At 65.2% G+C, this 27,572-nt stretch overlaps 1 protein-coding gene across 1 annotated transcript; it reads right to left on the bottom strand.

Moving 5' to 3' along the window:
* On the bottom strand, positions 1-27,248 carry SYNGAP1 (synaptic Ras GTPase activating protein 1). The gene is made up of 16 exons (XM_062601022.1): positions 27,198-27,248; positions 25,011-25,132; positions 22,192-22,345; positions 22,005-22,103; positions 19,000-19,554; positions 17,149-17,293; positions 15,904-16,048; positions 15,565-15,801; positions 14,518-14,719; positions 13,408-13,586; positions 13,271-13,312; positions 11,514-12,429; positions 10,042-10,215; positions 8,597-8,808; positions 5,443-5,530; positions 1-70 (listed from the first exon to the last, which is right to left on the bottom strand). The coding sequence occupies exons 1-16, from the start codon at positions 27,231-27,233 to the stop codon at positions 56-58; spliced, it is 3,321 nt and encodes a 1,106-aa protein (XP_062457006.1). The 5' UTR covers positions 27,234-27,248; the 3' UTR covers positions 1-55.
* Between the last annotated feature and the right edge of the window lie 324 nt (positions 27,249-27,572).

The raw sequence follows: 27,572 nt of genomic DNA, 5'->3' as shown, positions 1-27,572 counted from the left end.
CTGGCGTGTCACCGGAGGCCGAGGGGTCCCGTGACAAAGGCAGGGCCGGGCCGAGCTACCTGACGGACAGCTAGGACGAAGAGAGACCACGGCGGCGTACACCGCCTTGGGGGACACGCGGGTGGCCTTGGCCCTAGGCCGGGGGTGGCGGCGTCCCCACGAGGGGGGTGGCAGTGGTGGGGATGGGGGTGGTGGTGGCTCTGTCCCCCACCGTGTCCCCACCGGGGGTGGCTGGTGTGCCCTCCCAAGGGATGGCCCTGTCCCCTCTGTCCCCTGCCGGGCGGTGGCTCTGTCCCCCCACCACCACCATCACCACCACCCACCCAAGGGTGGCCATGTCCCCCATCACCCCCTCACCCCTGCCCCGGGGCTGGTTGTGTCCCCAGGGTGGCCATACCACCCTCAGAGTGACCATGTCCCTGGGGGTGGCCATCCCCAGGTGGCCATATCTCTGGGGCTGGCCACCCTGGGGGGGACAATCTCCAGGTGGCCACATCCCTGAGGTGACCACGTCCCTGGGGGTGGCCATCCCCAGGTGACCATATCTCTGGGGGGTGGCCACCCTGGGGGGACCATCTCCATGTGGCCACATCTTTGAGGTGACCACGACCCTGGGGGTGGCCATACCCAGGTGACCATATCTCTGGGGGGTGGCCACCCCTGGTGGACCATCTCCAGGTGGCCACATCCCTGAGGTGACCACGTCCCTGGGGGTGGCCATCCCCAGGTGACCATATCTCTGGGGGGTGGCCACCCTGGGGGGACCATCTCCCACGTGGCCACATCTTTGAGGTGACCACGTCCCCTGGGGGTGGCCATACCCAGGCGACCATATCTCTGGGGGTGGCCACCCCTGGGGGGACCATCTCCAGGTGGCCACATCTTTGAGGTGGCCAACGTCCCTAGGGGTGGCCATCCCCAGCTGGCTATATCTCTGGGGGTGTCCACCCCTGGGGGGACCATCTCCAGGTGGCCACCCCTGGGGGGACCATCTCCAGGTGGCCACATCTTTGAGGGTGGCCACGTCCTAGGGGTGGCCATCCCCAGGTGGCTATATCTCTGGGGGTGTCCACCCCTGGGGGACCATCTCCAGGTGGCCACATCTTTGAGGTGACCACGACCCTGGGGGTGGCCATCTGCAGGAGCCATATCTCTGGGGGTGGCCACCCTGGGGGGACCATCTCCAGGGTGGCCACATCCCTGAGGTGACCACATCCCTGGGGGTGGCCATCCCCAGGAGGCCATATCTCTGGGGGGGTGGCCACCCTGGGGGACCATCTCCAGGTGGCCACATCCCTGAGGTGACCACATCCCTGGGGGTGGCCATCCCCAGGAGGCCATATCTCTGGGGGGTGGCCACCCCTGGGGGACCATCTCCAGGTGGCCACCCTGGGGGGACCATCTCCAGGTGGCCACATCTTTGAGGTGGCCACGTCCCTGGGGGTGGCCATCCCCAGGAGGCCATATCTCTGGGGGTGGCCACCCTGGGGGACCATCTCCAGGTGGCCACCCTGGGGGGGACCATCTCCAGGTGGCCACATCTTTGAGGTGGCCACGTCCCTGGGGGTGGCCATCCCCAGGAGGCCATATCTCTGGGGGTGGCCACCCTGGGGGACCATCTCCAGGTGGCCACCCCTGGGGGGACCATCTCCAGGTGGCCACATCCCTGAGGTGACCACATCCCTGGGGGTGGCCATCCCCAGGAGGCCATATCTCTGGGGGTGGCCACCCTGGGGGACCATCTCCAGGTGGCCACATCCCTGAGGTGACCACATCCCTGGGGGTGGCCATCCCCAGGAGGCCATATATCTGGGGGTGGCCACCCTGGGGGACCATCTCCAGGTGGCCACATCCCTGAGGTGACCACATCCCTGGGGGTGGCCATCCCCAGGAGGCCATATCTCTGGGGGTGGCCACCCTGGGGGACCATCTCCAGGTGGCCACCCTGGGGGGACCATCTCCAGGTGGCCACATCTTTGAGGTGGCCACGTCCCTGGGGGTGGCCATCCCCCAGGAGGCCATATCTCTGGGGGTGGCCACCCTGGGGGACCATCTCCAGGTGGCCACCCTGGGGGGACCATCTCCAGGTGGCCACATCTTTGAGGTGGCCACGTCCCTGGGGGTGGCCATCCCCAGGAGGCCATATCTCTGGGGGTGGCCACCCTGGGGGACCATCTCCAGGTGGCCACCCTGGGGGGACCATCTCCAGGTGGCCACATCCCTGAGGTGACCACATCCCTGGGGGGTGGCCATCCCCAGGAGGCCATATCTCTGGGGGTGGCCACCCTGGGGGACCATCTCCAGGTGGCCACATCCCTGAGGTGACCACATCCCTGGGGGTGGCCATCCCCAGGAGGCCATATATCTGGGGGTGGCCACCCTGGGGGACCATCTCCAGGTGGCCACATCCCTGAGGTGACCACATCCCCTGGGGGTGGCCATCCCCAGGAGGCCATATCTCTGGGGTGGCCACCCTGGGGGACCATCTCCAGGTGGCCACCCCTGGGGGGACCATCTCCAGGTGGCCACGTCCCTGAGGTGGCCACATCCCTGGGGGTGGCCATCCCCAGGTGGACCATCCCCAGGAGGTCATATCTCCGGGGGTGGCCACCCTGGAGGACATCTCCAGGTGGCCACGTTCTTGAGCTGGCCACGTCCCTGGGGGTGGCCATCTCTGGGGTGGCCATCCCTGGGGTGGCCATGTCCTTCAGGGGGGCTGTATCTCTGGGGGGTGACCATGCCGGGGGCAGCCATGTCTACTGGGGCAGCCATGTCCCTGGGGGGTGACCACCCCAGAGTAACCATGTCCCTCAAGGTGGCCATATCTCTGAGGACGATCATCCCAAGGTGACAATCCTCAGGTGGCCATGTCCCTCGAGGTGGCCGTATCTCTGGGGGTGACCAATCCCCAGGAGACCATGACTGAGCAGCCATCTCCCCTGGCGTGGGCCGTGTCCCTGGGCAGGGCTATGTCCCCAGCGTGACAATCCCTGGATGATCATCCCCAGGGCCACCATCTCCTCTGGCATTGGCCGTGTCCCTGGGAGTGACCACCCCTGGGATGACCATCCCCAAGAGGCCATAGTGCTGGAGGTGGCCAGCCCAGGGTGACCACCTCCAGGAGGCCGTATCTCTGGGGCTGACCAGCCCAGGGTGACCATCCCCAGGTGGCCATGTCCCTTGGGGTGTCCCATGTCCTTGGGATGACCATCCTGGGGTGGCCATACCCTTGGAGGTGACCATGCCTGGGCGACCACCTCCAGGAGGCCGTATCCCTGGGGTTGGCCATGCCCAGGTGGCCATGTCCTTGGGGGTGACCATCCTGGGGTGGCCATACCCTTGGAGGTGACCATGCCTGGGCGACCACCTCCAGGAGGCCGTATCCCTGGGGTTGGCCATGCCCAGGTGGGCCATGTCCTTGGGGGGTGACCATCCTGGGGTGGCCATACCCTTGGAGGTGACCATGCCTGGGTGACCACCTCCAGGAGGCCGTATCTCTGGGGTTGACCAGCCCACGGTGACCATCCCCAGGTGGCCGTGTCTCTCGGGGTGGCCATGTCCTTGGGGGTGACCATCCTGGGGTGGCCATACCCTTGGAGGTGACCATGCCTGGGCGACCCACCTCCTGGAGGCCGTACCTCTGGGGCTGACCATGCCCAGGTGGCCATGTCCTTGGGGGGGTGACCACCCTGGGGCGGCCATACCCTTGGAGGTGACCATGCCTGGGCGACCACCTCCAGGAGGCCGTATCTCTGGGGTTGACCAGCCCACGGTGACCATCCCCAGGTGGCCATGTCCTTTGGGGTGGCCATGTCCCTGGGATGACCAACCTGGGGTGGCCATAACATTGGAGGTGACCATGCCTGGGCGACCACCTCCAGGAGGCCGTATCCCTGGGGTTGGCCATGCCCAGGTGGCCATGTCCTTGGGGTTGACCATCCTGGAGTGGCCATACCCTTGGAGGTGACCAGCCTGGACGACGACCACCTCCAGGAGGCCGTATCTCTGGGGCTGACCATGCCCAGGTGGCCATGTCCTTGGGGGTGACCATCCTGGGGCGGCCATACCTTTGGAGGTGACCATGCCTGGGCGACCACCTCCAGGAGGCCGTATCCCTGGGGCTGGCCATGCCCAGGTGGCCATGTCCTTGGGGGTGACCACCCTGGGGTGGCCATACCCTTGGAGGTGACCATGCCTGGACGACCACCTCCAGGAGGCCGTATCCCTGGGGTTGGCCATGCCCAGGTTGGCCATGTCCTTGGGGGTGACCATCCTGGGGTGGCCATACCCTTGGAGGTGACCATGCTGGACGACCACCTCCAGGAGGCCGTATCCCTGGGGGTTGGCCATGCCCAGGTGGCCATGTCCTTGGGGGTGACCATCCTGGGGTTGGCCATACCCTTGGAGGTGACCATGCCTGGGCGACCACCTCCAGGAGGCCGTATCCCTGGGGTTGGCCATGCCCAGGTGGCCATGTCCTTGGGGGTGACCATCCTGGGGCGGCCATACCTTTGGAGGTGACCATGCCTGGGCGACCACCTCCAGGAGGCCGTATCCCTGGGGTTGGCATGCCCAGGTGGCCATGTCCTTGGGGGTGACCACCCTGGGGTGGCCATACCCCTTGGAGGTGACCATGCCTGGACGACCACCTCCAGGAGGCCGTATCCCTGGGGTTGGCCATGCCCAGGTGGCCATGTCCTTGGGGGTGACCATCCTGGGGTGGCCATACCCTTGGAGGTGACCATGCCTGGACGACCACCTCCAGGAGGCCGTATCTCTGGGGTTGGCCATGCCCAGGTGGCCATGTCCTTGGGGGTGACCATCCTGGGGTGGCCATACCCTTGGAGGTGACCATGCCTGGACGACCACCTCCAGGAGGCCGTATCCCTGGGGTTGGCCATGCCCAGGTGGCCATGTCCTTGGGGGTGACCATCCTGGGGTGGCCATACCCTTGGAGGTGACCATGCCTGGGCGACCACCTCCAGGAGGCCGTATCCCTGGGGTTGGCCATGCCCAGGTGGCCATGTCCTTGGGGGTGACCACCCTGGGGCGGCCATACCTTTGGAGGTGACCATGCCTGGGCGACCACCTCCAGGAGGCCGTATCCCTGGGGTTGGCCATGCCCAGGTGGCCATGTCCTTGGGGGTGACCACCCTGGGGTGGCCATACCCTTGGAGGTGACCATGCCTGGACGACCACCTCCAGGGGGCCGTACCCCTGGGGCTGGCCATGCCCAGGCAGCCATGTCCTTGGGGGTGACCATCCTTGGGGTGCTCCACGCCTGGGAAGCCACGTCCCCTGGGGTGGGCCAGGCTCCTCCGGGAGCATCCCCAGCCCCATCCCTCCCTCCCTGCCCCCCCGCCCGCCCCGTGGCCAGCGCGGGCGCCGCGGTGGGATGGGCCATGGGCACACGGAGCAGAGCAATGACATTGTAATTTCCACCTGAGCGTCGAGCAGGCGCTTGCGGCCCTCGGAGGCGTCGTGGGCGCCCAAGTGATCCCTGCGCAGCTCCTCCTCCACCAGCATCAGCCTGCGGGGCCAGGCTTCACTGGAGTCACTCGGCCGCCGCCCCCGGCGCCCCCGCCGCCGCCCCCGCCACGGGGACCGCCGCGGGGACCGCCACGGCCGCGGAGCGCCGGACGTGGCCGGAGGGACGGGCGCGGGCACGGGGACGGGGCGCTGGGGATGGGGACGGGCGTGGGGATCACCGCGGGGACCACCACGGCCATGGGCATCAGCACAAGCATGAGGAGGGTCCATCGCGGCCATGGGGAGGGCCATGGGGACCACCAAGGCCATGGGGATGGGGTGTTGGGGACGGGGACGGGCGTGGGGATCACCGCGGGGACCACCACGGCCACAGGTATCAGCACTAGCATGAGGAGGGTCCATCACAGCCATGGGGAGGGCCATGGGGACGGGCGTGGGGATCACCGCGGGGACCACCACAGCCATGGGCACCAGCACCAGCATGGGGTTGGCCGTGGGGACCACCATGGCTAAGGGGACAGCCGTGGGGACGGCCATGGAGACTGCCACGGTCATGGGGACGTGGACTGGCTTGGGGAGGGCCATGGGGACGGGGTGCTGGGGAGGGGACAGGCGTGGGGATCACTGCGGGGACCACCATGGCCATGGGCATCAGCACCAGCACAAGGAGGGTCCATCACGGCCATGGGGAGGGCCATGGGGACCACCACGGCCACGGGCACCATCATGGGGTCGGCCGTGGGGACCACCATGGCCAAGGGGACAGCTGTGGGGACGGCCATGGAGACTGCCACGGTCATGGGGACTTGGACTGGCTTGGGGAGGGCCATGGGGACCACCACGGCCATGGGGACGGGGTGCTGGGGACAGGGACTGGCGTGGGGATCACTGCGGGGACCACCACAGCCATGGGCACCAGCATGGGGTCGGCCGTGGAGACCACCACGGCCAAGGGGACAGCCGTGGGGATGGCCATGGAGACTGCCACGGTCATGGGGACTTGGACTGGCTTGGGAAGGGCCATGGGGACCACCACGGCCATGGACATTGGCATGGGACCGCCACGGGGACGGCCACGGCCACGGAGATGGCCTCAATGGCCATGGAGAAGGCCACGGAGACCACCACAGCCACGGGCACCAGCGTGGGGCCGGCCGTGGGGACCACCATGGCCAAGGGGACAGCCGTGGGGACGGCCATGGAGACCACCACGGCCATGGGCACCAGCGTGGGGCCGGCCGTGGGGACCACCATGGCCAAGGGGACAGCCGTGGGGACGGCCATGGAGACCACCACGGCCATGGGCACCAGCGTGGCCATTGGGGGGGGGGCGGAGGTGGCCGTGGGGACAAGGCCATGGGGAGGGGACCCGAAGTTGGGGCCCCGGGAGGGGACGGGGACCGTGAGCCACCTGGCGTCACCTCCTCGTCTCTGCCCGTGTCCCCCCACCCCGGTGTCCCATCCCCCCCCCCCACCTCGATATCCTCTCCATTCCCCTCGCGTCACCCGTGTCCCACCGGGTCCCGGTGTCCCCTGTGTCCCCCACATCCCCTATGTCCCTCGGTGCCCCCAGGATCCCTCCATGTCCCCCATCTCCTACGGGGTCCCTCCACGTCCCCGCCCCTCCATGTCCCCGATGTCCATCCAGGTCCTCCCATGTCCTCCACGTCCCCCCCACGTCCTCCACGTACCACTGTGTCCCCAGGTCCCCCAGAGTCCTCCACGTCCCCCACATCCCTCTACGCCCCTCCGCCCCCCGTGTCCCTCGCACCCATCGTGTCCCTCCGCGGCGCTAAGTCCACCGTGCCCCCATCCTGCTGTGTCCCTATGTCCCCATGTCCCTCCGCGTCCCTCAGTCCCCCATGTCCTGCTGTGTCCCTAAGTCCACCACGTCCCACCATGTCCTTCGCATCTGCCAAGTCCTGCCACGTCCTTCATATCTCCCATGTTCTGCCACGTCCTTCACGTCTCCCATGTCCTGCCATGTCCTTCACACCCCCCATGTCCCACCGTGTCCTTCACATCTCCCATGTCTCACCATGTCCTTCACATCTCCCAAGTCCTGCCATGTCCTTCACACCCCCCATGTCCCACCGTGTCCTTCAGCTCTCCCAAGTCCTGCCATGTCCTTCACACCCCCCATGTCCCACCGTGTCCTTCACATCTCCCATGTCTCACCGTGTCCTTCAGCTCTCCCAAGTCCTGCCATGTCCTTCACACCCCCCATGTCCCACCGTGTCCTTCACATCTCCCATGTCTCACCATGTCCTTCACATCTCCCAAGTCCTGCCATGTCCTTCACATCCCCCATGTCCCACCATGTCCTTCACACCCCCCATGTCCCACCACGTCCTTCACATCCCCCATGTCCCACCATGTCCTTCACACCCCCATGTCCCACCATGTCCTTCAGATCTCCCAAGTCCTGCCATGTCCTTCACATCCCTCAAGTCCCACCATGTCCTTCACACCCCCATGTCCCGCCGTGTCCTTCACATCCCCCATGTCCCACCATGTCCTTCACACCTCCCTTGACTCACCGTGTCCTTCACATCTACCATGTCCCACCATGTCCTTCACACCCCCCATGTCCCACCATGTCCTCCACACCTCCCAAGTCCTGCCATGTCCTTCACATCCCTCAAGTCCCACCATGTCCTTCACATCCCCCATGTCCCACCATGTCCTTCACATCCCCCATGTCCTGCCGTGTCCTTCACACCCACCAGGTCCCGCCATGTCCTTCACATCCCCCATGTCCTGCCGTGTCCTTCACACCCCCCCCATGTCCCACCATGTCCTTCACATCCCCCATGTCCTGCCGTGTCCTTCACACCCACCATGTCCCGCCATGTCCTTCACATCCCCCATGTCCCGCCACATCCTTCAGATCCCCCATGTCCCACCGTGTCCTTCACACCCCCCATGTCCCGCCGTGTCCTTCACACCCCCCATGTCCCACCACGTCCTTCACGTTCCGCCGTGTCCCTCAGTCCCCCACGTCCCACCACGTCCCTCGCGCCCCATGCTCCCCCCCCCCGGCGCCCCGCCGCGTCCCCCCGTGGCCCCCGGCCCCCCGGCGCCGCCGACCGGGTCCCTCCCTCACCTGCCGATGATGCTCTTGATCTGCGAGTCCTTCTCGGCCTGCTGCTGCCGCAGGCGCTTCTCACTCTGCTCCAGGCGGTGCTGGTACTGCAGCAGGATGCGGCTCGTCTGCTCCTCCTGCGACACCAGGCGCCGCTCGTACTCCTCCAGCTTCCGGTTGGACATGTGCAGCCGCTCCTTGAGCGAGTGGATCTCCTCCTCGTACTCCTTCACCTGCCACAGCGTACACTGCAGGACGCCTGGGCCCCCGGCGCCGCCCGGACGCCCGGGTCCCTCCCCACCTCGCCGCCCGGCTTTCTCCCACTCCTGAGCTCCACAGATGTGGGCTCTGGACACCCGGGTCCCTTGGACCATGGACACTTGGGTTCCCTGCACCATGGACACCTGGGTCCCTTGGACTATGGACACCTGGTTCCCTGCACCATGGACAGTTGGGTACCTTGGACCATGGACACCTGGGTCCCTTGGACTATGGACACCTGGGTCCCTTGGACTATGGACACCTGGGTTCCCTGAACCATGGACACCTGGGTTCCCTTGGACTATGGACACCTGGGTGCCTTGGACCATGGACACCTGGGTCCCTTGGACCATGGACACCTGGGTTCCCTGCACCATGGACACCTGGGTTCCCTTGGACTATGGACTCCTGGGTTCCCTGAACCATGGACACCTGGATCCCTTGGACTATGGACACCTGGGTGCCTTGGACTATGGACACCTGGGTTCCCTGCACCATGGACAGTTGGGTACCTTGGACCATGGACACCTGGGTTCCCTTGGACTATGGACACCTGGGTTCCCTGCACCATGGACACCTGGATTTCCTGGACTATGGACACCTGGGTCCCTTGGACTATGGACACCTGGATCCCTTGGACTATGGACACCTGGGTTCCCTGCACCATGGACAGTTGGGTACCTTGGACCATGGACACCTGGGTCCCTTGGACCATGGACACCTGGGTTCCCTGCACCATGGACACCTGGGTTCCCTTGGACTATGGACACCTGGGTCCCTTGGACCATGGACACCTGGGTTCCCTGCACCATGGACACCTGGGTTCCCTTGGACTATGGACACCTGGGTGCCTTGGACCATGGACACCTGGATCCCTTGGACTATGGACACCTGGGTGCCTTGGACAATGGACACCTGGGTTCCCTGCACCATGGACACCTGGATTTCCTGGACCATGGACACCTGGGTCCCTTGGACCATGGACACCCGGGTTCCCTGCACCATGGACACCTGGGTCTCTTGGACCCCAGACGCTTGAGCTCCCTGTGCCCTGGACACTTGGTTCCCCCGGACCACCAATCTCCTCAACGCAAGGTGAGCGAGGACCAAATTTGCTCCTCCCGGACGCCTGGGTCCCTCGGACCGCAGCCGTGTGGGGTCGCCTGGACGCCTGGGTCCCGGCGGGCGGGCGGGCAGGCCCTTACCCGGTCCAGCCGGCTCTCGTCCATGGACTTGGAGTACTCCTTGAGCTTGTACTCCTCGCGCTCGATGTGGGAGCTCTCGATGTCGGCCGACAGGTGGGGCATGTTGGACACCCAGGCCACCGTGCGCTCCGCCGCCGGCAGCACCGGGTTCAGCGTCGACGGGGTCTGCGAGGCCTGCGGCGCCCCGGCGACGGGTCACCCCCGTCCCCGGTTGGCCGTGGTGGCCCTGTCCCATAGTGGCGCCTCCCCCAACCCTGCTGCTCTAGCTCCATCTTCATAGTGGTGGAGCTCTCAACCCTGCCGTGGTGGCTCCAACCCCATCGTGGTGGCCCCAACCCTGCCATGGTGGCTCCATCCCCATAGTGGTGGAGCTCCAAACCCTACCATGGTGGCTCCAACCCTGCCACGGTAGCTCCCAACCCTGCCGTGGTGGCTCCGTCCCCATCGTGGTGGCCCCAACCCTGCCATGGTGGCTCCCAACCCTGCCATGATGGCTCCATCCCCATTGTGGTGGCCCCAACCCTGCCACGCTGGCTTCATCTGCACCACGGTGGCCTCAGCCCTGCCATGGTGGCCCCAGTCCTGCCCTGGTGGCCCTAGCCATGGCCCCTGTCCTGCCTGGGGTGTCCCCGGTGCCCCTCCGACACATCTGTCTGTCATGGTGGCCCTGTGGCCCTGTCTTTCCTCCCGTTGTCCCTTCAGGACCCCTGCGATGCCCCTGGCTCTTTGTCCTCCTCCATCTCCACATCCCCAGGACATTCCTGTTCCCCTCCCATCCCCACGTCCACCTCCATTCCCACATCCCCGTGATGTTTCCCCCCCCATCCTCATGTCCTCATGATGTTCCCCCTCCATCTCCATGTCCTCAGGACATCCCCATCCCTCTTCATGCCCATGTCCACCTCCATGCCCACATCCACCTCCATCCCCATGTCCCCATGATGTCGCCCTCCATCTCTATTATGCGAGGACATCCCTGTCCCCCTCCATCCCCATGTCCCCCTCCATGCCCATATCCCCATGATGTCCTCCTCCATCTCCATGTCCTTAGGACATCCCTGTCCCCTTCCATCCCCATGTCCTCCTCCATCCCCACGTCTTCCTCCATCCCCACGTCCCCCTCCATCGCCATGTTCTCCTCCATCCCCACGTCTTCCTCCATCCTCACGTCCTCCTCCATCCCCACGTCCCCCTCCATCGCCATGCCCTCCTCTATCCCAGCGTCCTCCTCCATCCTCATGTCCTCCTCCATCCCCATGTCCTCCTCCATCCCAACATCCCCCTCCATCCTGTCTCCCTCCATCCCCAACCCTCCTCCATCCCCACGTCCTCCTCCATCCTCACGTCCCCCTCCATCCCCACATCCTCCTCCATCTCCATGTCCTCCTCTATCCCAACGTCCCCCTCCATCTCCATGTCCCCCTCCATCCCCACGTCCCCATGCCCTCCCCGTCCTTCCGCCATGCCCCCACCTGCTTCGTGATGGTGGGCTTGAGCCCAGCGACGGAGGCCTCCTTGGCGAGGGAGGGCTGCCGGGACCTGGGGGGCCCATAGGTGGGCTCAGGCGACTGCAGCAGGTTGCCGCTGGCCGGCCGGGGCTTGTGCGTGGTGACGGTGGCCCCGCCGCCGCCGCCGCCGCCGCCGGGGGCAGCCGCCCCGACGGTGAGCTGATGGGGTTTGGCGCGGGGCGCCGGAGGCGGCCGGGGAGCCGGGGCCGCCCCGATGGTGATCTGCGGCGGCGGCGGCGGCGGCGGCGGCGGCACCACCAGGGCGTTGTGCAGGTTGTCCTGCAGCGAGAGCTGCCGCTTGCCGAAATCGCCGCCGGGGCGCCCGAACTCGTCGCTGTAGCTGTGGCTGTGGGTGATGTGCTTGGCGCCGGCCGCCAGGTCCTCGCTCCGGCTGTAGCCGTGGAAGGGGGCGAAGGACGACGGCGGCGGCGGCGCCGCCGGCGTCACCACCTCGGGGTTGGCCTCGGCGCGGGCCGGCCCGTCCGACGCCAGGTGGAAGAGGGGGTTTTGGAAGGACAAGGGCACGCGGAGCGGCGGCCCCTCGCCGGGGACGCCCAGGCGCAGCCCCGGCGCCAGGCTGGAGGCGCTGCCCTGCGAGAGGCGGCTGGGACGGAGGCCGCCGCCGATGGAGGCCTGGCTGGAGTTGAGGAGGTCGCCGACGGTCTGGAGGTTGGAGACGCTGTTCATGCGGCTGTCCTGCAGGTCCAGCATGGAGACGCTCTTGTTGACGCTCAGCATCTTGGCGTCGGGCTCCGTGATGTCCGAGCTGCTGGTGCAGTAGGCGGGCGACGAGCGGGCCAACGGCGGCCGCGCCACGAAGAACACGTCCTTGGAGGCCTTCTCCTTGGCCGGCGAGGGCAGGCGCGCCATGTCCACCGAGCTGGCCCGGGGCAAAGAGAGGGGACAAGGCGGCTCCGTCACCGCTGGATGGGCAACGGACGCCCAGCAGGGACGGCACACGGGGACGCGCACGAGGGATGGGTCCAGCCCCTTCGGAGGACCCATTTGGAGACCATCTCCAACACCTGCTCGTGGCCACCAGGACAGGTGGATCTAGCCCCTCTGAAGGTCTCCGTGTTATATATGGACCCATTTGGAGACCATGTCACCTGCCCGAGGCCACCCTGGTCACCAGGACAGATGGATCTAGCCCCTCTGAAGGTCTCCATGTTATATGGACCCATTTGGAGACCACCTCTGTCACCTGCCCGAGGCCACCCCAGACATGGGGACATGCAGGTAGGATAAATCCAGACCTTTCGCAGGTCCCCATGTTACATGGACCCACTTGGAGATCATCTCCATCACCTCTCCAGGGCCACCTTGGCCATAGGAACATGCAGGATGGACAGCTCCAGCCCCTTTGCAGGTTCTGGTCACACAAGACCCGTGTGGAGACCATCTCCATCACTTCTCCAGGACCACCCCGGCCACCAGGACATGCAGGACAGATGGATCCAGCCCATTTGCAACTCCCGGACACATAAGACCCATTTGAAGACCTTCTCCATCACCTCCGTGAGGCCACCCTAGACATGGGGACACGCAAGCGGGACAGATCCATCCCCTTTGAAGGTCCTGGACACCCAAGACCCATTTGGGAACCATCTCCATCACCCCCTCCAGGGCCACATCCATCCCCTCTACAGCTCCCAGACACGTGGACCCATTCGGTGACCATCTCCATCACCCACTGGGGTCCCGGTGCCACCATCACCCACCTGTTGAGGCCTCGCACCATGTAGGACTGGAGGTCGACGGAGCTGCGGGGACAGAGCCAGGAGATGAAGCCGCGACCGGCAGCGGCGGCCCCCGCCGCCACGTGTGTCCCCCCTCCCCCGTCCCCGGCGGCACCCACCTGTTGAGGTCCCTCATGACGTAGGGCTGGAGGTCGGCCGAGGGCCCGCGCAGCACCAGGGGCTTGGCCTGCAGCCGCTCGCCCTGGTGGCTGGGCTGCCGCTGCACGTGGGGGTTCCTCAGGGCCACGCTGATGTCCGTCAGCAGCCGCGGCAGCGGGCCCAGCTTCAGCAGCGCCTCCTGCGGGCGCCCGGGTCAGCGCCGGGGACCCAGGCGTCCGGGGCCCCAAAGATCTCCACCCCCTCCCACTCACACACACACACACACAAAGGGGAACCTAGATGTCTGGGTCCCCATGGGTGAACCCAAATGTCCGGGTCTCCAAACATCTCCAGGAGGGACCCAGGTGTCTGGGTCTCCAAACATCTCCTCCAGGAGGAACCCAAGTGTCCGGGTCTCCAAACATCTCCTGGAGGAATCCAAGTGTCCAGGTCTCTAAACATCTCCTCCAGGAGGAACCCAAGTGTCCGGGTCTCCAAACATCTCCTGGAGGAATCCAAGTGTCCAGGTCTCTAAACATCTCCTCCAGGAGGAACCCAAGTGTCCGGGTCTCCAAACATCTCCTGGAGGAATCCAAGTGTCCAGGTCTCTAAACATCTCCTCCAGGAGGAACCCAAGTGTCCGGGTCTCCAAACATCTCCTGGAGGAATCCAAGTGTCCAGGTCTCTAAACATCTCCTCCAGGAGGAACCCAAGTGTCCGGGTCTCCAAACATCTCCTGGAGGAATCCAGGTGTCCAGGTCTCTAAACATCTCCTCCAGGAGGAACCCAGGTGTCCAGGTCTCCAAACATCTCCTCCCAGAGGGACCCAGGTGTCCGGGTCTCCTCATTGCTCCCCAAGGGGGAACTCAGCTGTCCAGGTCATCAGCACCCTCCCCAGCGACCCAGGTGTCTGGGGCTCCAAAGCCCTCTCCAAGGGAGGATCCACCAGGTCCCCAAAGCTCTCCCCAAGGATGAACACAAGCGTCCGGGTCCTCAGCACCCTCCCTAGGGACCCAAGCGTCCAGGCTCTTGGTTACCCTCCCAGAACGAGGACCTGGTTGTCCACCATCCCTCCTCCCCCCCTAAATGAGGACCAGAGGGACCCAGGAGTCCGGGCCACCTGGCAGTACCTTGCTGAGCTGGGACATGACCTCCCAGAGGAGGGCGTGCAGCGTGGAGAGCTCGCGGCCCAGGTCGATGTAGCCCTCAAAGCTGGTGCTGTTGGTGAGGGTGTCCAGGTTGGAGATCTCGTAAAGGAACTGCTGCATGCTGGCCCACTCCAGCTCCAGGAACTCGTTCATGAAGGCCATGTACTCCTCCTTGCTGCCAAACCTACAGGCAGGTGGGTCCTTCCTTCATCCATCTCTTCTGTCGTCCCTCTTCTGTCTGTCCGTCTTCTATCCATCCATCAGCTCATCCCTCCATTCGCCGTCCATCTCCCATCCATCCATTTTCCCTCCATCTTCCATCCATCAGCTCCTCCGTCCATCTCATCCATCTACCAGTTCATCCATCTATCTCCCGTCCACCATCAATCTTCCATCCATCCGTCCAGCTCATCCATCCTTCTTCTGTCCATCTTCCATGAACCCGTCCATCCGTCCATCTCACCCAACCATCAGCTCATCCATCTGCCCCCACTATCATCCATCAACTCACCCATCCATCTTCCATCCATCCATCTTCCATCCATCCATCTTCCATCCATCTACCCATCCATCTTTCATCCATCCATCATCTTCTGTCCATCCATCAACTTGTCCATCCACGCATCTACTCATCCTTCCATTTTCTGTCCGTCATCCACCATCTCATCCATCCATCCACCTCATCCATCTACCTCCCAACCATCACCCATCTTCCATCCAACCCATCCATCTTCTCTCCATCCATCCATCTTCTCTCCACCCCTCTTCTGCCCATCCATCAATTCATCCCTCCATCTTCTTCCCATCATCCACCAACTCATCCATCTTTCATCCGTCTCATCCATTTACCTCCAATCCACCATCCATCTTGCAGCCTCCATCCATCAACTCATCCATCCACCAACCCATAAATCCACCCCTCCAAGCCGCCCACCACCCAACCATCCCCCATCCCGCGATTGCCACCAGCATCCGTCCACCTATCCTCCGTCCATCCCTCCGTCCGCCCCTCCCCGAGCGGGCGCTCACTTGGTGAAGTTGGCCAGGTTCTGGATGACCTTGGCGATGAGGGTGAGGGTGCGAGCCGTCTGCTCGTCGGGGTACTCCTGCATGAGGCCGAAGAGGCTGGGCGACATCACGGCGGGGCACAGGAACCGCAGGAAGAGCGAGGCGCTGATGAGCCGGTCCGCGATGTCCTCGCGGCCCCGCTCGGCGCACCGCAGCCGCCACGAGGCGAACACCTCCTTCAGCTCGCGGGGGAACACGCTGCGCCGGCGAGGAAGGGACGGACACGGGGCCGTCAGGGGGCCGTGCCCCGCCGCCACGTCGCCAACCCGCCGCCGTGCCGGCGCGGCCGCGGGCGCTCACCAGTGCGAGTTGACCACCTTGCAGAGGGCGAGCTCGCAGCACATGCGCAGGTTGGCCTGGTGGTCGGCCAAGGTGGAGGCCGAGCACTTCATGGGGTCGACCTCGCAGTTCTCCTCCGACTCGTACAGCGCCCGGATGAACTCACCTGCGCGGCGGCCGAGGCGGCCGTGAGCGGGGCCGGGGGGACGCCCCCCCACCTCGCCGGGCGGGGACCACCCAACCATCCCAGGGCCCGGCCACTCGTTGGGTCCACGGTCACGAACAGGGCCAAGGACAACCTAAATGTCCCACAGCCACATGTGGGGACACCACCCAACTGTCTCACGGCCAGGCCACCTCACTGGGGACACGGCCACGACCGGTGGACACCACCCAACCCATCTCACGGCCGGGTCACCTCCCTGGGGACACGGCCACGACCGGTGGGCACCACCCCACAGCGAGCGTTGGGTGGACACCACCCAACCCGTCTCATGGACAGGCCACCTCCCTGGGGACACAGCCACGACCTGTGGGCACCACCCCACGGCGAGCGTTGGGTGGACACCACCCAACCCGTCTCATGGACAGGCCACCCCACTGGGGACACGGCCACAACCGGTGGGCACCACCCCACAGCGAGCGTTGGGTGGACACCACCCAACCCATCTCACGGCCGGGTCACCTCCCTGGGGACACGGCCACGACCGGTGGGCACCACCCCACGGCGAGCGTTGGGTGGACACCACCCAACCCATCTCATGGCCGGGTCACCTCACTGGGGACACGGCCACGACCGGTGGGCACCACCCCACGGCAAGCGTTGGGTGGACACCACCCAACCCATCTCACGGCCGGGTCACCTCCCTGGGGACACGGCCACGACCGGTGGGCACCACCCCACAGCGAGCGTTGGGTGGACACCACCCAACCCGTCTCATGGACAGGCCAACCCACTGGGGACACGGCCACGACCAGTGGGTACCACCCCACGGCGAGCGTTGGGTGGACACCACCCAACCCATCTCACGGCCGGGTCACCTCCCTGGGGACACGGCCACGACCAGTTGGCACCACCCCACAGCGAGCGTTGGGTGGACACCACCCAACCCATCTCACGGCCGGGTCACCTCACCGGCCATGAAGCCGCGAGTACGGACCACCCAAGCGTGCCCATGGCCGTGCCACCTCACCGGGGACGTCGCCAGGAGTGGGGACAACCCCGCGCCAGGCCACCGCAGGGCCCCGTGTGCCCGGGGCACTCACCGATGGCGTCCTTGAGGTATTTCTGGCCAATGAGCTTCAGGTACTCCTCTATGGCTTTCGTGGCGAGCGTGTTTTCCCGGAAGATCAGGTGCTCCCGGTCCATGAACCGATCCACCTCCGTCATGGCCATGTCCGACAGGAAATCCTGCCCGGCCGGCCCGTCAGGGCGGCCCCCGCCCGGCCGGCCGGCCGTCCATCCGTCATCCCTCTGTCCAGCTGCACCTCGCCTGGCCCCACCACGGCAGCCTCCGCCCGTCCGTCCGTCCTTCACCCATCCTCCACGCGTCTTCTACCCATCCAGCCATCCATCCTCCATCCAGCCCAGCTGTACCGTCAGCACCCGCCCTTCCATCTGTCCTCTGTCCATCCTTCCATCCATCTCCCTGTGTCCTTCCACCCGTCCGCATGCGTCTCTCCACCCATCTCCATCCATCCTTCCACCCATTTCCACCCGTCCTTCTCTCTTTCCATCCTCCTCCATCTGCCCTTCCAACCTTCTTCCGTTCTCCATCCCTCTTTCCATCTCCATCCGTCCTCCCCCCACCCTTCCATCCACTCTCCAACCATCCTTCCATCCGTCCTTCCATTTGTCCCTCCATCTGCCCATCCATCTCTGTCCACTCTTCTGTCGTCCCTCCACCCATGCTCCACCCGCCCTTCCATCCCGTCTGTTCTTCCGTCCACCCATCCATCTCCATTAATCCGCCCTTCCGTCCATCCATCCATCCTTCCATCTGTTCTCCATCTATTCTCCCGTCTCCATCCACTTTTCCATCCATTCTCCATCCATCCTTCCGTCTCCATCTGTCCGTCCTCCATCAGCCCATCTCCATCCACCCTTCCATCCATTTTCCATCCATGTTCCGTTCATGCCTCCAACTCCATCCAGCCATCTCCCATCTGCCCTTCCATCTCCATCCACTCTTCCATCTTAGTCTCCGTCTGTCCTTCCATCTCCATCCTCCGTCCATCCATCTTCCATCTGTCCTTCTATTCACTCCTCCATCTGCATCCGCCCTTCCATCCATCCATCCATCCTTCCATCCATCTTTCCATCCATTCTCCATCTCCATCCATCCTCCATTCAGCCTTCCATCTCCATCTGCCCTTCCATCCATCCATCCTCCATCTATCCTTCCATCCATTCTCCATCCTTCCATCCAGTCATCCTTCATCTATCCTTCCATCCACCTTCTATCCATTCTTCTGTCCATCCATTCATCCTCATCCATCCATCCTCCATCTATCCTTCCATCCATCCTTCCATCCATTCTTCCATCCATCCTCCCATCCTTCCTTACATCCTCCATCCATCTCTTTCATCCATCCTCCATCCATCCTTCCTCCATCCACCCCCTTCATCCATCCTCCATCCATTCTTCTGTCCATCCGTCCTTCCACCCATCCTCCATCCATCCTTCCTCCATCCATCCTTCCATCCATCCTTCCTCCATCCATCCCTTTCATCCATCCTCCATCCATCCTTCCTCCATCCATCTTTCCATCCATCCTTCCTCCATCCATCCCTTTCATCCATCCTCCATCCATCCTTCCTCCATCCATCTTTCCATCCATCCTTCCTCCATCCATCCCTTTCTTCCATCCTCCTTCCATCCTTCCTCCATCCATCCTTCCTCCATCCATCCTCCATCCATCCTTCCTCCATCCATCCTTCCATCCATCCTCCATCCATCCTTCCGTCCATCCATCCTTCCATCTCCCACCCTCAGCACCCACCAGTCTCTCCCTATCCCTCCACCCTCTCAACCACGTCCCTCCCCAGTAACCTCCTGCCCAGCCCTGCCGGCAGCGCCCCCCCCGCCCCCCACGCCGGGGCGGGGGCAGCCCCACCTTGGCCTTGCCGGTGCTCTGCAGGATGTGCACGAGGGCGCAGGCCACCTCCTCCTTGCTCTTGACGCTGAGCACGGGCTCCAGCACGGCGCACAGCATGCGGTAGTTGTTGGTGACGTACTCGGCGAACTCCTTGTAGAGCTCCATGGGCAGGATGCTCATGGTCTGGAAGCGGCTCTTGACCCGCAGCGCCGGGCACCCGGCTTTGCTCTTGCTGCCGCTGGGTTGGCTCAGCGGGTACCACTGCTCGGCGAAGTGGCGGCCCGTCACGCTGGCGATGGGGATGCTCACCATGCCCACGTAGTTGCTCTTGTCCTTCTTGCGCTTCTTGTCGGTGTCCTTGTAGAGGTGGAGGCGGATGGTGCGCACGGCGGGCAGGTTGTTGAACTCGAAGTGCTCGCCCCAGAAGACGTTGTCGGTGCGCGCCTTGCTGGTGGTGCGGGCGTAGAGCATGTCGTCCAGGCACAGCTCGCAGTAGTAGCGCTTCTTGGGCGGCAGGTCGCGCGCCTCGATGATCCACAGCTTCAGCACGTTGTCCACCCGGCGGCTGTTGTCCTGCGGCGGGGAGGGCAGGGGGAGCGGGCCGGGGCGGTGGTGTCAGGATGGACGCCGTTGGTGGGGGGGGAGGGGGGAATGGGGGGGGGGACATCTGGGGGTGGGGAAGGCTGAGGATGGAGATACCTTGGGGTGGGAGCGGCCAGGGATGGAGACACCTGGGGATGGGGACAGCTGGGGATGGGGGTGGCCAGGGATGGAGATACCTCAGGATGGAGACACCTTGGGGTGGGAGCAGCCGGGGATGGAGATACCTGGGGATGGAGACAGCTGGGGATGGGGGTGGCCAGGGATGGAGACACCTGGGGATGGGGACAGCTGGGGATGGGGGTGGCCAGGGATGGAGATACCTCAGGATGGAGACACCTTGGGGTGGGAGCGGCCGGGGATGGAGATACCTGGGGATGGAGACAGCTGGGGATGGGGGTGGCCAGGGATGGAGATACCTCAGGATGGAGATACCTTGGGGTGGGAGTGGCCAGGGATGGAGACACCTGGGGATGGGGACAGCTGGGGATGGGGGTGGCCAGGGATGGAGATACCTCAGGATGGAGACACCTGGAGATGGGAACAGCTGGGGATGGAGATACCTGGGGATGGGGACACCTGGGGATGGGGGTGGCCAGGGATGGAGACACCTGGGGATGGGGACAGCTGGGGATGGGGACACCTGGGGATGGGGGTGGCCAGGGATGGAGATACCTCAGGATGGAGATACCTTGGATACCTTGGGGTGGGAGTGGCTGGGGATGGAGATACCTGGGGATGGGGACACCTGGGGATGGGGGTGGCCAGGGATGGAGATACCTCAGGATGGAGACACCTGGAGATGGGAACAGCTGGGGATGGAGATACCTGGGGATGGGGACACCTGGGGATGGGGGTGGCCAGGGATGGAGACACCTGGGGATGGGGACAGCTGGGGATGGGGACACCTGGGGATGGGGGTGGCCAGGGATGGAGATACCTCAGGATGGAGACACCTTGGATACCTTGGGGTGGGAGTGGCCGGGGATGGAGATACCTGGGGATGGGGACACCTGGAGATGGGGGTGGCCAGGGATGGAGACACCTGGGGATGGGGGTGGCCAGCGATGGAGACATCTAGGGATGGTGGTGGCTGGGGACGGTGGCACTTGGGGATGGGGATGGCCAGAGATGGGGACAGCTGGAGGGGGTGGCACCTGGGGAGTGGGACAGCTAGGGATGGTGACACCTGGGGATAGGGGACACCTGGGGATGGGGGTGGTGACACCCAGGGAACAGGGTGGCCAGAGACGGTGACACTTGGGGGTGGAAGTGGTCACAGATGGTGACAGCCAGGGATGGGGGGTGGCCAGGGATGGTGACATCAGGGTATAGAGGTGGCCAGGGATGGTGACACCTGGGGATGGGGGTGACTGGGGATGGTGAGACCTGGGGACGAGGTGACTCCAAAGGTCAGTGATCTCAAGGTGACACCCGGGCACAGAGCCAAGATGCTGCTGGGACACAGTCATCCTGGGGCATGGTGACCCCAGAGGTGGTGACACCGCGTGTTGGTGACACCAAGGGTTGGAGACACCAAGGGAAGGTGCTCGTGGGGGATGGTGACACCAAAGGATGGCAACACCAAAGGATGGTGACCCCAAGAGTTGGTGACCCCAAGGGAAGTTGCCCCTGGGGGATGATGACACTGAAGGATGGTGACACCAAAGGAGGACATCCCTGCAGGATAGCAACCCCAGGGCTGGTGACAGCAAGGGATGGTGACCCCCAAGGGTTGGAGACACCAAGGGAAGGTGCCTCCAGGGGATGATGACCCTGGGGATGGTGACACCAAGCACTGGTGACCTCAAGGATTGGAGACACCAAATAAGGTGTCTCCAGGAGGATGGCTTCCCCAGGAGTGGTGACACCAAGGGCTGGAAACACCAAGGGCTGGAAACACCAAGGGTTGGAGGCTCCAAGGGTTGGAGACACCAAGGGAAGTTGCCTCCAGGAGGATGATGACCCCAGAGGTTGCGACACCAAGGGATGACGACTCCAAAGGTTGGTGACTCCAAGGGCTGGAGACTCTGAGGGTTGGAGACTCCAAGGGTTGGAGACATCAAGGGTTGGAGACACCAAGGGAAGGTGCCTCCAGGAGGATGGCGACCCCAGGGCGTGGTGACACCAAGGGATGACGACTCCAAAGGTTGGTGACTCCAAGGGCTGGAGACTCCGAGGGTTGGAGACTCCAAGGGTTGGAGACATCAACGGTTGGAGACTCCAAGGGAAGGTGCCTCCAGGAGGATGGCGACCCCAGGGCGTGGTGACACCAAGGGATGACGACTCCAAAGCTTGGTGACCCCAAGGCTTGGAGACCCCGACGGTTGAAGACCCCGAGGCAAGGCGCCCTCGGGGGCCCACCACCACCACTGCCACCACCATCACCACTGCCACCGCCACCACCGCCGCCACCACCGCACCTTGTTGGGCTTGACGGCCCGCTGCAGGTTCTCGATCCACTTGTCGCGCTCGGCGGCCGAGCGGCAGGCGAAGCACTTGGTGCCGGAGGCCGTGGTGACCTGGAGGAGCGAACGAGGCTTGAGGAGGGAGGAAGAAGAAGAGGAGGAGGAGGAGGGCTGGAGACCCTTCCCCCCGGGGAGGGCCCACCTCGAAGCAGAACTCCTGGCCCAGGATGCTGCTGTGCACGGCCTTGATGATGGAGTCCTCGTCCAGGTTGAGCTCGAGGGCTTCGGCGGCGCTGCTGGGGCTCAGCAGCGACTCGTGCGAGTGCGACTCCTTGAAGCTCTGCATGAGCCGGGCCCTGCGGGGACACCGGGGTGGGGGGGGGTGGGGGGGGGACAGGGGACACCGGGCGGGGGGGGGGGGGGGTGTCACACATCACCACCTCGCCCAACCGGTGCGGTGCCACCGCCGGCGGTGGGATGGGGATGGACGGACGGACGGGCGGCGCCCGGGGCGGTGGTGGCACGCGGCAGTTGGTGGCACCTTGGGGACATCGGTGGGGGGGGGGGGCCCGGCCGGGCCCCACCCAGGGGTGGGGTGGAGGGGAACACACGAACGTCCGTGCTGCCGGGACGGACAGGGAGACATAGAGTAAGGGGTGTGGGGGGGGGGGGAGGGCCCAGGCGTCCGGGGCCCCTCCTTCAACCACAAGGGGCCCAGGCGTCCGGGCCGGCCTAGGCTAAAGGGGCCCAGGCGTCCGGCCCCATGGGGACCTCGTCTGGGCCCCCTCCCTCCCCCCTGCCCTCCCCCAAACAGAGGGGCCCAGGCGTCCGGCCCCCTCCCCGCCCAATGGAGGGGCCCAGGCGTCCGGGCCCCAGCTATCCTGCTCCCCCCCACACACACACCCCACCCCCAGCCACCTAGAGGGGCCCAGGCGTCCGGGCCGTGCTAGGCTAGAGGGGACCCAGGCGTCCGGCCACCCCCAGAGGAGGGGGCCCAGGCGTCCGGCCCCTCCCCCTTCCCCCCCCCCCGCACCCAAAGGCCGGAGGGGCCCAGGCGTCCGGGGGCGGCGCTATCTTTAGCCCCGGGTCTGCGTCACCGTCACCGCGCGGGGGAGGCGCCGCTAAAAATACCCCCCCCCCCCCGGCAGCCGGTGCCACCCCCGGGCCGGGGGACAGGGGACAAGGGACACGCCCACCCCCCACCCCCCCCACCCCACCGGGGCCAAGGGACCCGCCCCAGGGACAGGGACAAGGACACAGGGACCTGCCCCATGGGGACGGTGGGTCTCCGTGCGCTGGTGTCCTGTCCCCCCCCCCCCGATGTCCCCATGTCTTGGTGGCCCTGAGGCACCTCAACGCCCCTTGGCTCTGGTGTCCCCAAGCCATGATGTCTCTGGTGTCCCCATGTCCCCAAGCCATGATGTCCCCGGTGTCCCCATGTCCAGGTGCCCTGGTGTCTCTGGTGTCCCCATGTCCCCAAGCCATGATGTCCCCGGTGTTCCCATGTCCAGGTGCCCTGGTGTCTCTGGTGTCCCCATGTCCACGTGCCCTGGTGTCTCTGGTGTCCCCATGTCCCCAAGCCCTGATGTCCCCGGTGTTCCCATGTCCAGGTGCCCTGATGTCCCTGGTGTCCCCATGTCCACGTGCCCTGGTGTCTCTGGTGTCCCCATGTCCCCAAGCCATGATGTCCCCGGTGTCCCCATGTCCAGGTGCCCTGATGTCCCTGGTGTGTCCATGTCCATGTTCTTGGTGTCTCTGGTGTCCCCATGTCCCCAAGCCCTGATGTCCCCGGTGTTCCCATGTCCAGGTGCCCTGATGTCCCTGGTGTCCCCATGTCCATGTTCTTGGTGTCTCTGGTGTCCCCGTGTCCCGAAGCCATGATGTCCCCAGTGTCCCCATGTCCAGGTGCCCTGATGTCCCTGGTGTCCCCATGTCCACGTGCCCTGGTGTCTCTGGTGTCCCCATGTCCCCAAGCCCTGATGTCCCCGGTGTCCCCATGTCCAGGTGCCCTGATGTCCCCATGTCCACGTTCTTGGTATCTCTGGTGTCCTTGTGTCCCCAAGCCCTGGTGTCCCTGGTGTCCCCAGGTCCCTGGTGTCCTTCATCCCTGGGGTCCCTGGGGTCCCTGGGGTCCCCAGGTCCCCAAGATCCCCAACGTCCTGCATCCCCAGTGCCCCTGGTGTCCCCAGGTCCCTGGTGTCCTCCATCCCTGGTGTCCCCAGGTCTCCAGTGTCCCCATGCCATGCATCCCTGGTGTCCCCAGGTCCCCGGTGTCCTCCATCCCTGGTGTCCCCAGGTCTCCAGTGTCCCCATGCCATGCATCCCTGGTGTCCCCAGGTCCCCAGTGTCCTCGATCCCTGGTGTCACCAGGTCCCCAAGATCCCCAACGTCCTCCATCCCTGGTGTCCCTGGTGTCCCCAGGTCACTGGTGTCCTCCATCCCTGGTGCCCCCGGGGTCCCCAGGTCCCCAAGATCCCCAACGTCCTTCATCCGCGGTGCCCTGGTGTCCCCAGGTCCCTGGTGTCCTCCATCCCTGGTGTCCTCCATCCCTGGTGTCCCCAGGTCCCTGGTGTCCTTCATCCCTGGTGTCCTCCATCCCCGGTGCTCCTGGTGTTCCCAGGTCCCTGGTGTCCTCCATCCCTGGTGTCCTCCATCCCTGGTGTCCCCAGGTCCCTGGTGTCCTTCATCCCTGGTGTCCTCCATCCCCGGTGCTCCTGGTGTTCCCAGGTCCCTGGTGTCCTCCATCCCTGGTGTCCTCCATCCCTGGTGTCCCCAGGTCCCTGGTGTCCTCCATCCCTGGTGTCCCCAGGTCCCTGGTGTCCCCAGGTCCCTGGTGTCCTTCATCCCTGGTGTCCTCCATCCCCGGTGCTCCTGGTGTCCCCAGGTCCCTGGTGTCCTCCATCCCTGGTGCCCTCGGGGTCCCCAGGTGCCCGCGCGCCGCGCCGCCTGCCCCCGTCCGTCCGTCCGTCCGTCCGTCCCCCCGTCCGTCCGTCCGTCCCCCCCCCGGCCGCCGGCGCTCACCGGTCGTGGTCGGCGCTGCGGAAGCGGGGCAGCATCTGCCGGAAGCTGCTGGTGCGGTCGAGCTTGGGTTGGCTCTTGGTGCGCTTGATGGAGCTCTTGAGGCGGCGGCTCAGGAAGCCTTGCTGGGGGCACAGCGGCGCCTCAGCGGGCACGCGCGCGTGCAAGCCGCCCGCCCGGCGCGGGGGAAGGCGCGAGCGCGCGCGCGTGCGCACCTGCGCGTGTGCGTGCCGGCCGGCCGGCGCGGGTGAACGCGCGTGTTTGTGTCGACCGGTCGGTGAGTGTGCGCACGCGCGTGTGCGCCGGCCACCTGGCGAGTGTGAACGTGCACGCGCGTGCCAGCCGGCCGGTGAGTGTGAACACGCGTGCGTGTGTTGATCGGTCGGTGAGTGTGCGCACGCGCGTGTGCGCCGGCCACCTGGCGAGTGTGAACGTGCACGCGCGTGCCAGCCGGCCGGTGAGTGTGCACACACACGCGTGCTGGCTGACCGGCGAGTGTGAACACACGCGCGCGTGCTGACTGGTCGGTGAGTGTGCAAACATGCAGGCATGCTGGCCGCCCAGCGAGTGTGCACACTCACGTGCATGCTGCCCTGGCCGGTGAGTGTGCACACACACACACACGCACGCGCCAACCGGCCAGCCAGTGAGTGTGCACGCACACGCGTGCAGCCCGGCTGGCGAGTGTGCACCCACGCGTGTGTGCCAGCTGCCCGGCAAGAGTGCAAACATGTGTGCATGCTGCCCAGCTGGAGAGTGTGCACACACGTGCATGTGTCAACTGTCTGGTGAGTGTGCACATGCACACGTGTGCCAGCTGGTGAGTGTGCACACATGCGCGTGTGCCAACCGGTCACTCGGCGAGTGTGCACACACACGCATGTGCCAACCGGCGAGCGTGCACACACACACATGCTAATGGGCCGGTGAGTGTGCACACACACACTCGTGCCAGCCATCCGGTGAATGTGCGCACACACGCGTGTGTGTCGGCTGGCCAGCGGGTGAGAGCACTCGCGCGCGGGGGATGGTGGGCGGCGGGGCGGGTGTGCGGGCGAGCGTGGGGGGGTGTGCACGCGCATGCACGCACGCGTGTGCACCACAAAGCCCTGTGCGCATGCACGTGCACGTGCAAATGGGGCTCTGCATGCATGCACACGCGTGTGCACGAGGGTCAGGGGTGCAAGGCTGGCATGTGCAGGCACACACAGGGGACAGCGTGCATGCACACGCGTGTGCACCATGGGCTCTCCATGCACGCACACATGTGTGTGCGATGCGGGACTCTGTGTGCAAGCACACACGTGTGCAACATGTTGCTCTGCAGGCATGTACATGCGTGTGCAACGTGTTGCTTTGCACGCATGCACACACGCATGTGCACCATTGCTCTGCCTGCAGGCACACGTGTGTGCACCCTGTCACTCTGCACGTGCACACACGTGTGCATCACATTACTCGGCCTGCACGCACACACGCGTGTGCCCCGCCTCGCTCTGCACGCATGCACACATGCGTGTGCACAATGTCGCCCTGCACGCATGTGCACATGCGTGTCCACCCCTAATCACTCTGCATGCATGCACACGTATGTGCACCGTATCACTCCGCATGCACGCACACGCGTGTGCACTGCATCACTCTGCAGGCATGCACACACGCGTGTGCACCGCATTGCTCTGCATGCACGCACACGCGTGTGCACTGCATCGCTCTGCATGCATGCACACACGCGTGTGCACCACATTGCTCTGCACACAGACACGCGTGTGCACCATTGCTTTGCATGCATGCACACGTGTGTGCACTGCCTCGCTCTGCATGCATAGACATGTGTGTGCACACCACGTTGCTCTGCATGCACGCGCACACACGTGTGCACCACGTCGCTCTGCATGCATGCACACACGCGTGTGCACCGCCTCGCTCTGCAGGCACAGACCCGCGTGTGCACTCCACGTCGCTCTGCATGCACACACACACACGCGTGCACCACATTGCTTTGCACGCGTGCACGCGCGTGTGCACCGTGTCACTCTGCGCGCAGACGCGCGTGTGCACCGCGGCGCTCTACGCGCACGCGCGTGTGCGCACCGCGGCGCTCTGCGTGCACGGGCGCGCGGGCCCCGGGGCGTGCGCGTCGGGGGAGGGGGGGCCGGGCGGGCGTTGCACGCGCGCGTGCGAGCTCACCGAGGGCCGGAAGGGGGGCGCGGGCGGCGCCTCCATGCTGATGCTGAACTGCTTCCCCCCCGGGACGCTCTTGCGGCGGGAGCGGCCGCCGTGGGGCTCTGGGGACAGAGCGGTGAGGGGCGCCGGGGGGCGCCGGGGACACGGGGGGGGGACACCGGGGACAACGGGGGGACACCGGGGACACCATGGGGACACCGGGGACACCATGGGGACGGAGACACCGGGGACACTGGGGGGACAACGGGGACAACGGGGGGACACCGGGGACACCGGGGACACCATGGTGACGGAGACACCAGGGACACTGGGGGGACAACGGGGACAACGGGGGGACACCGGGGACACCATGGTGACGGAGACACCAGGGACACTGGG

This window comes from Rhea pennata, unplaced genomic scaffold (assembly GCF_028389875.1).
Source record: "Rhea pennata isolate bPtePen1 unplaced genomic scaffold, bPtePen1.pri scaffold_191, whole genome shotgun sequence".
Taxonomy (NCBI): Eukaryota; Metazoa; Chordata; class Aves; order Rheiformes; family Rheidae; genus Rhea; species Rhea pennata.
Note: the sequence above shows the minus strand (reverse complement) of the source record. Positions and strands in the feature narration are given on the sequence as shown.

Coding starts and splice junctions, on each gene's coding strand:
- SYNGAP1 (XM_062601022.1), bottom strand. CDS start 27,233: ATGGAGGCGCCGCCCGCGCCCCCCTTCCGGCCCTCG. Junction 22,346..25,010: donor CGCAGCGCCGACCACGACCG/GTGAGCGCCGGC, acceptor GTGTCCCCGCAG/GGCCCGGCTCATGCAGAGCT. Junction 12,430..13,270: donor ATGGTGCGAGGCCTCAACAG/GTGGGTGATGGT, acceptor GCCCCGGGCCAG/CTCGGTGGACATGGCGCGCC.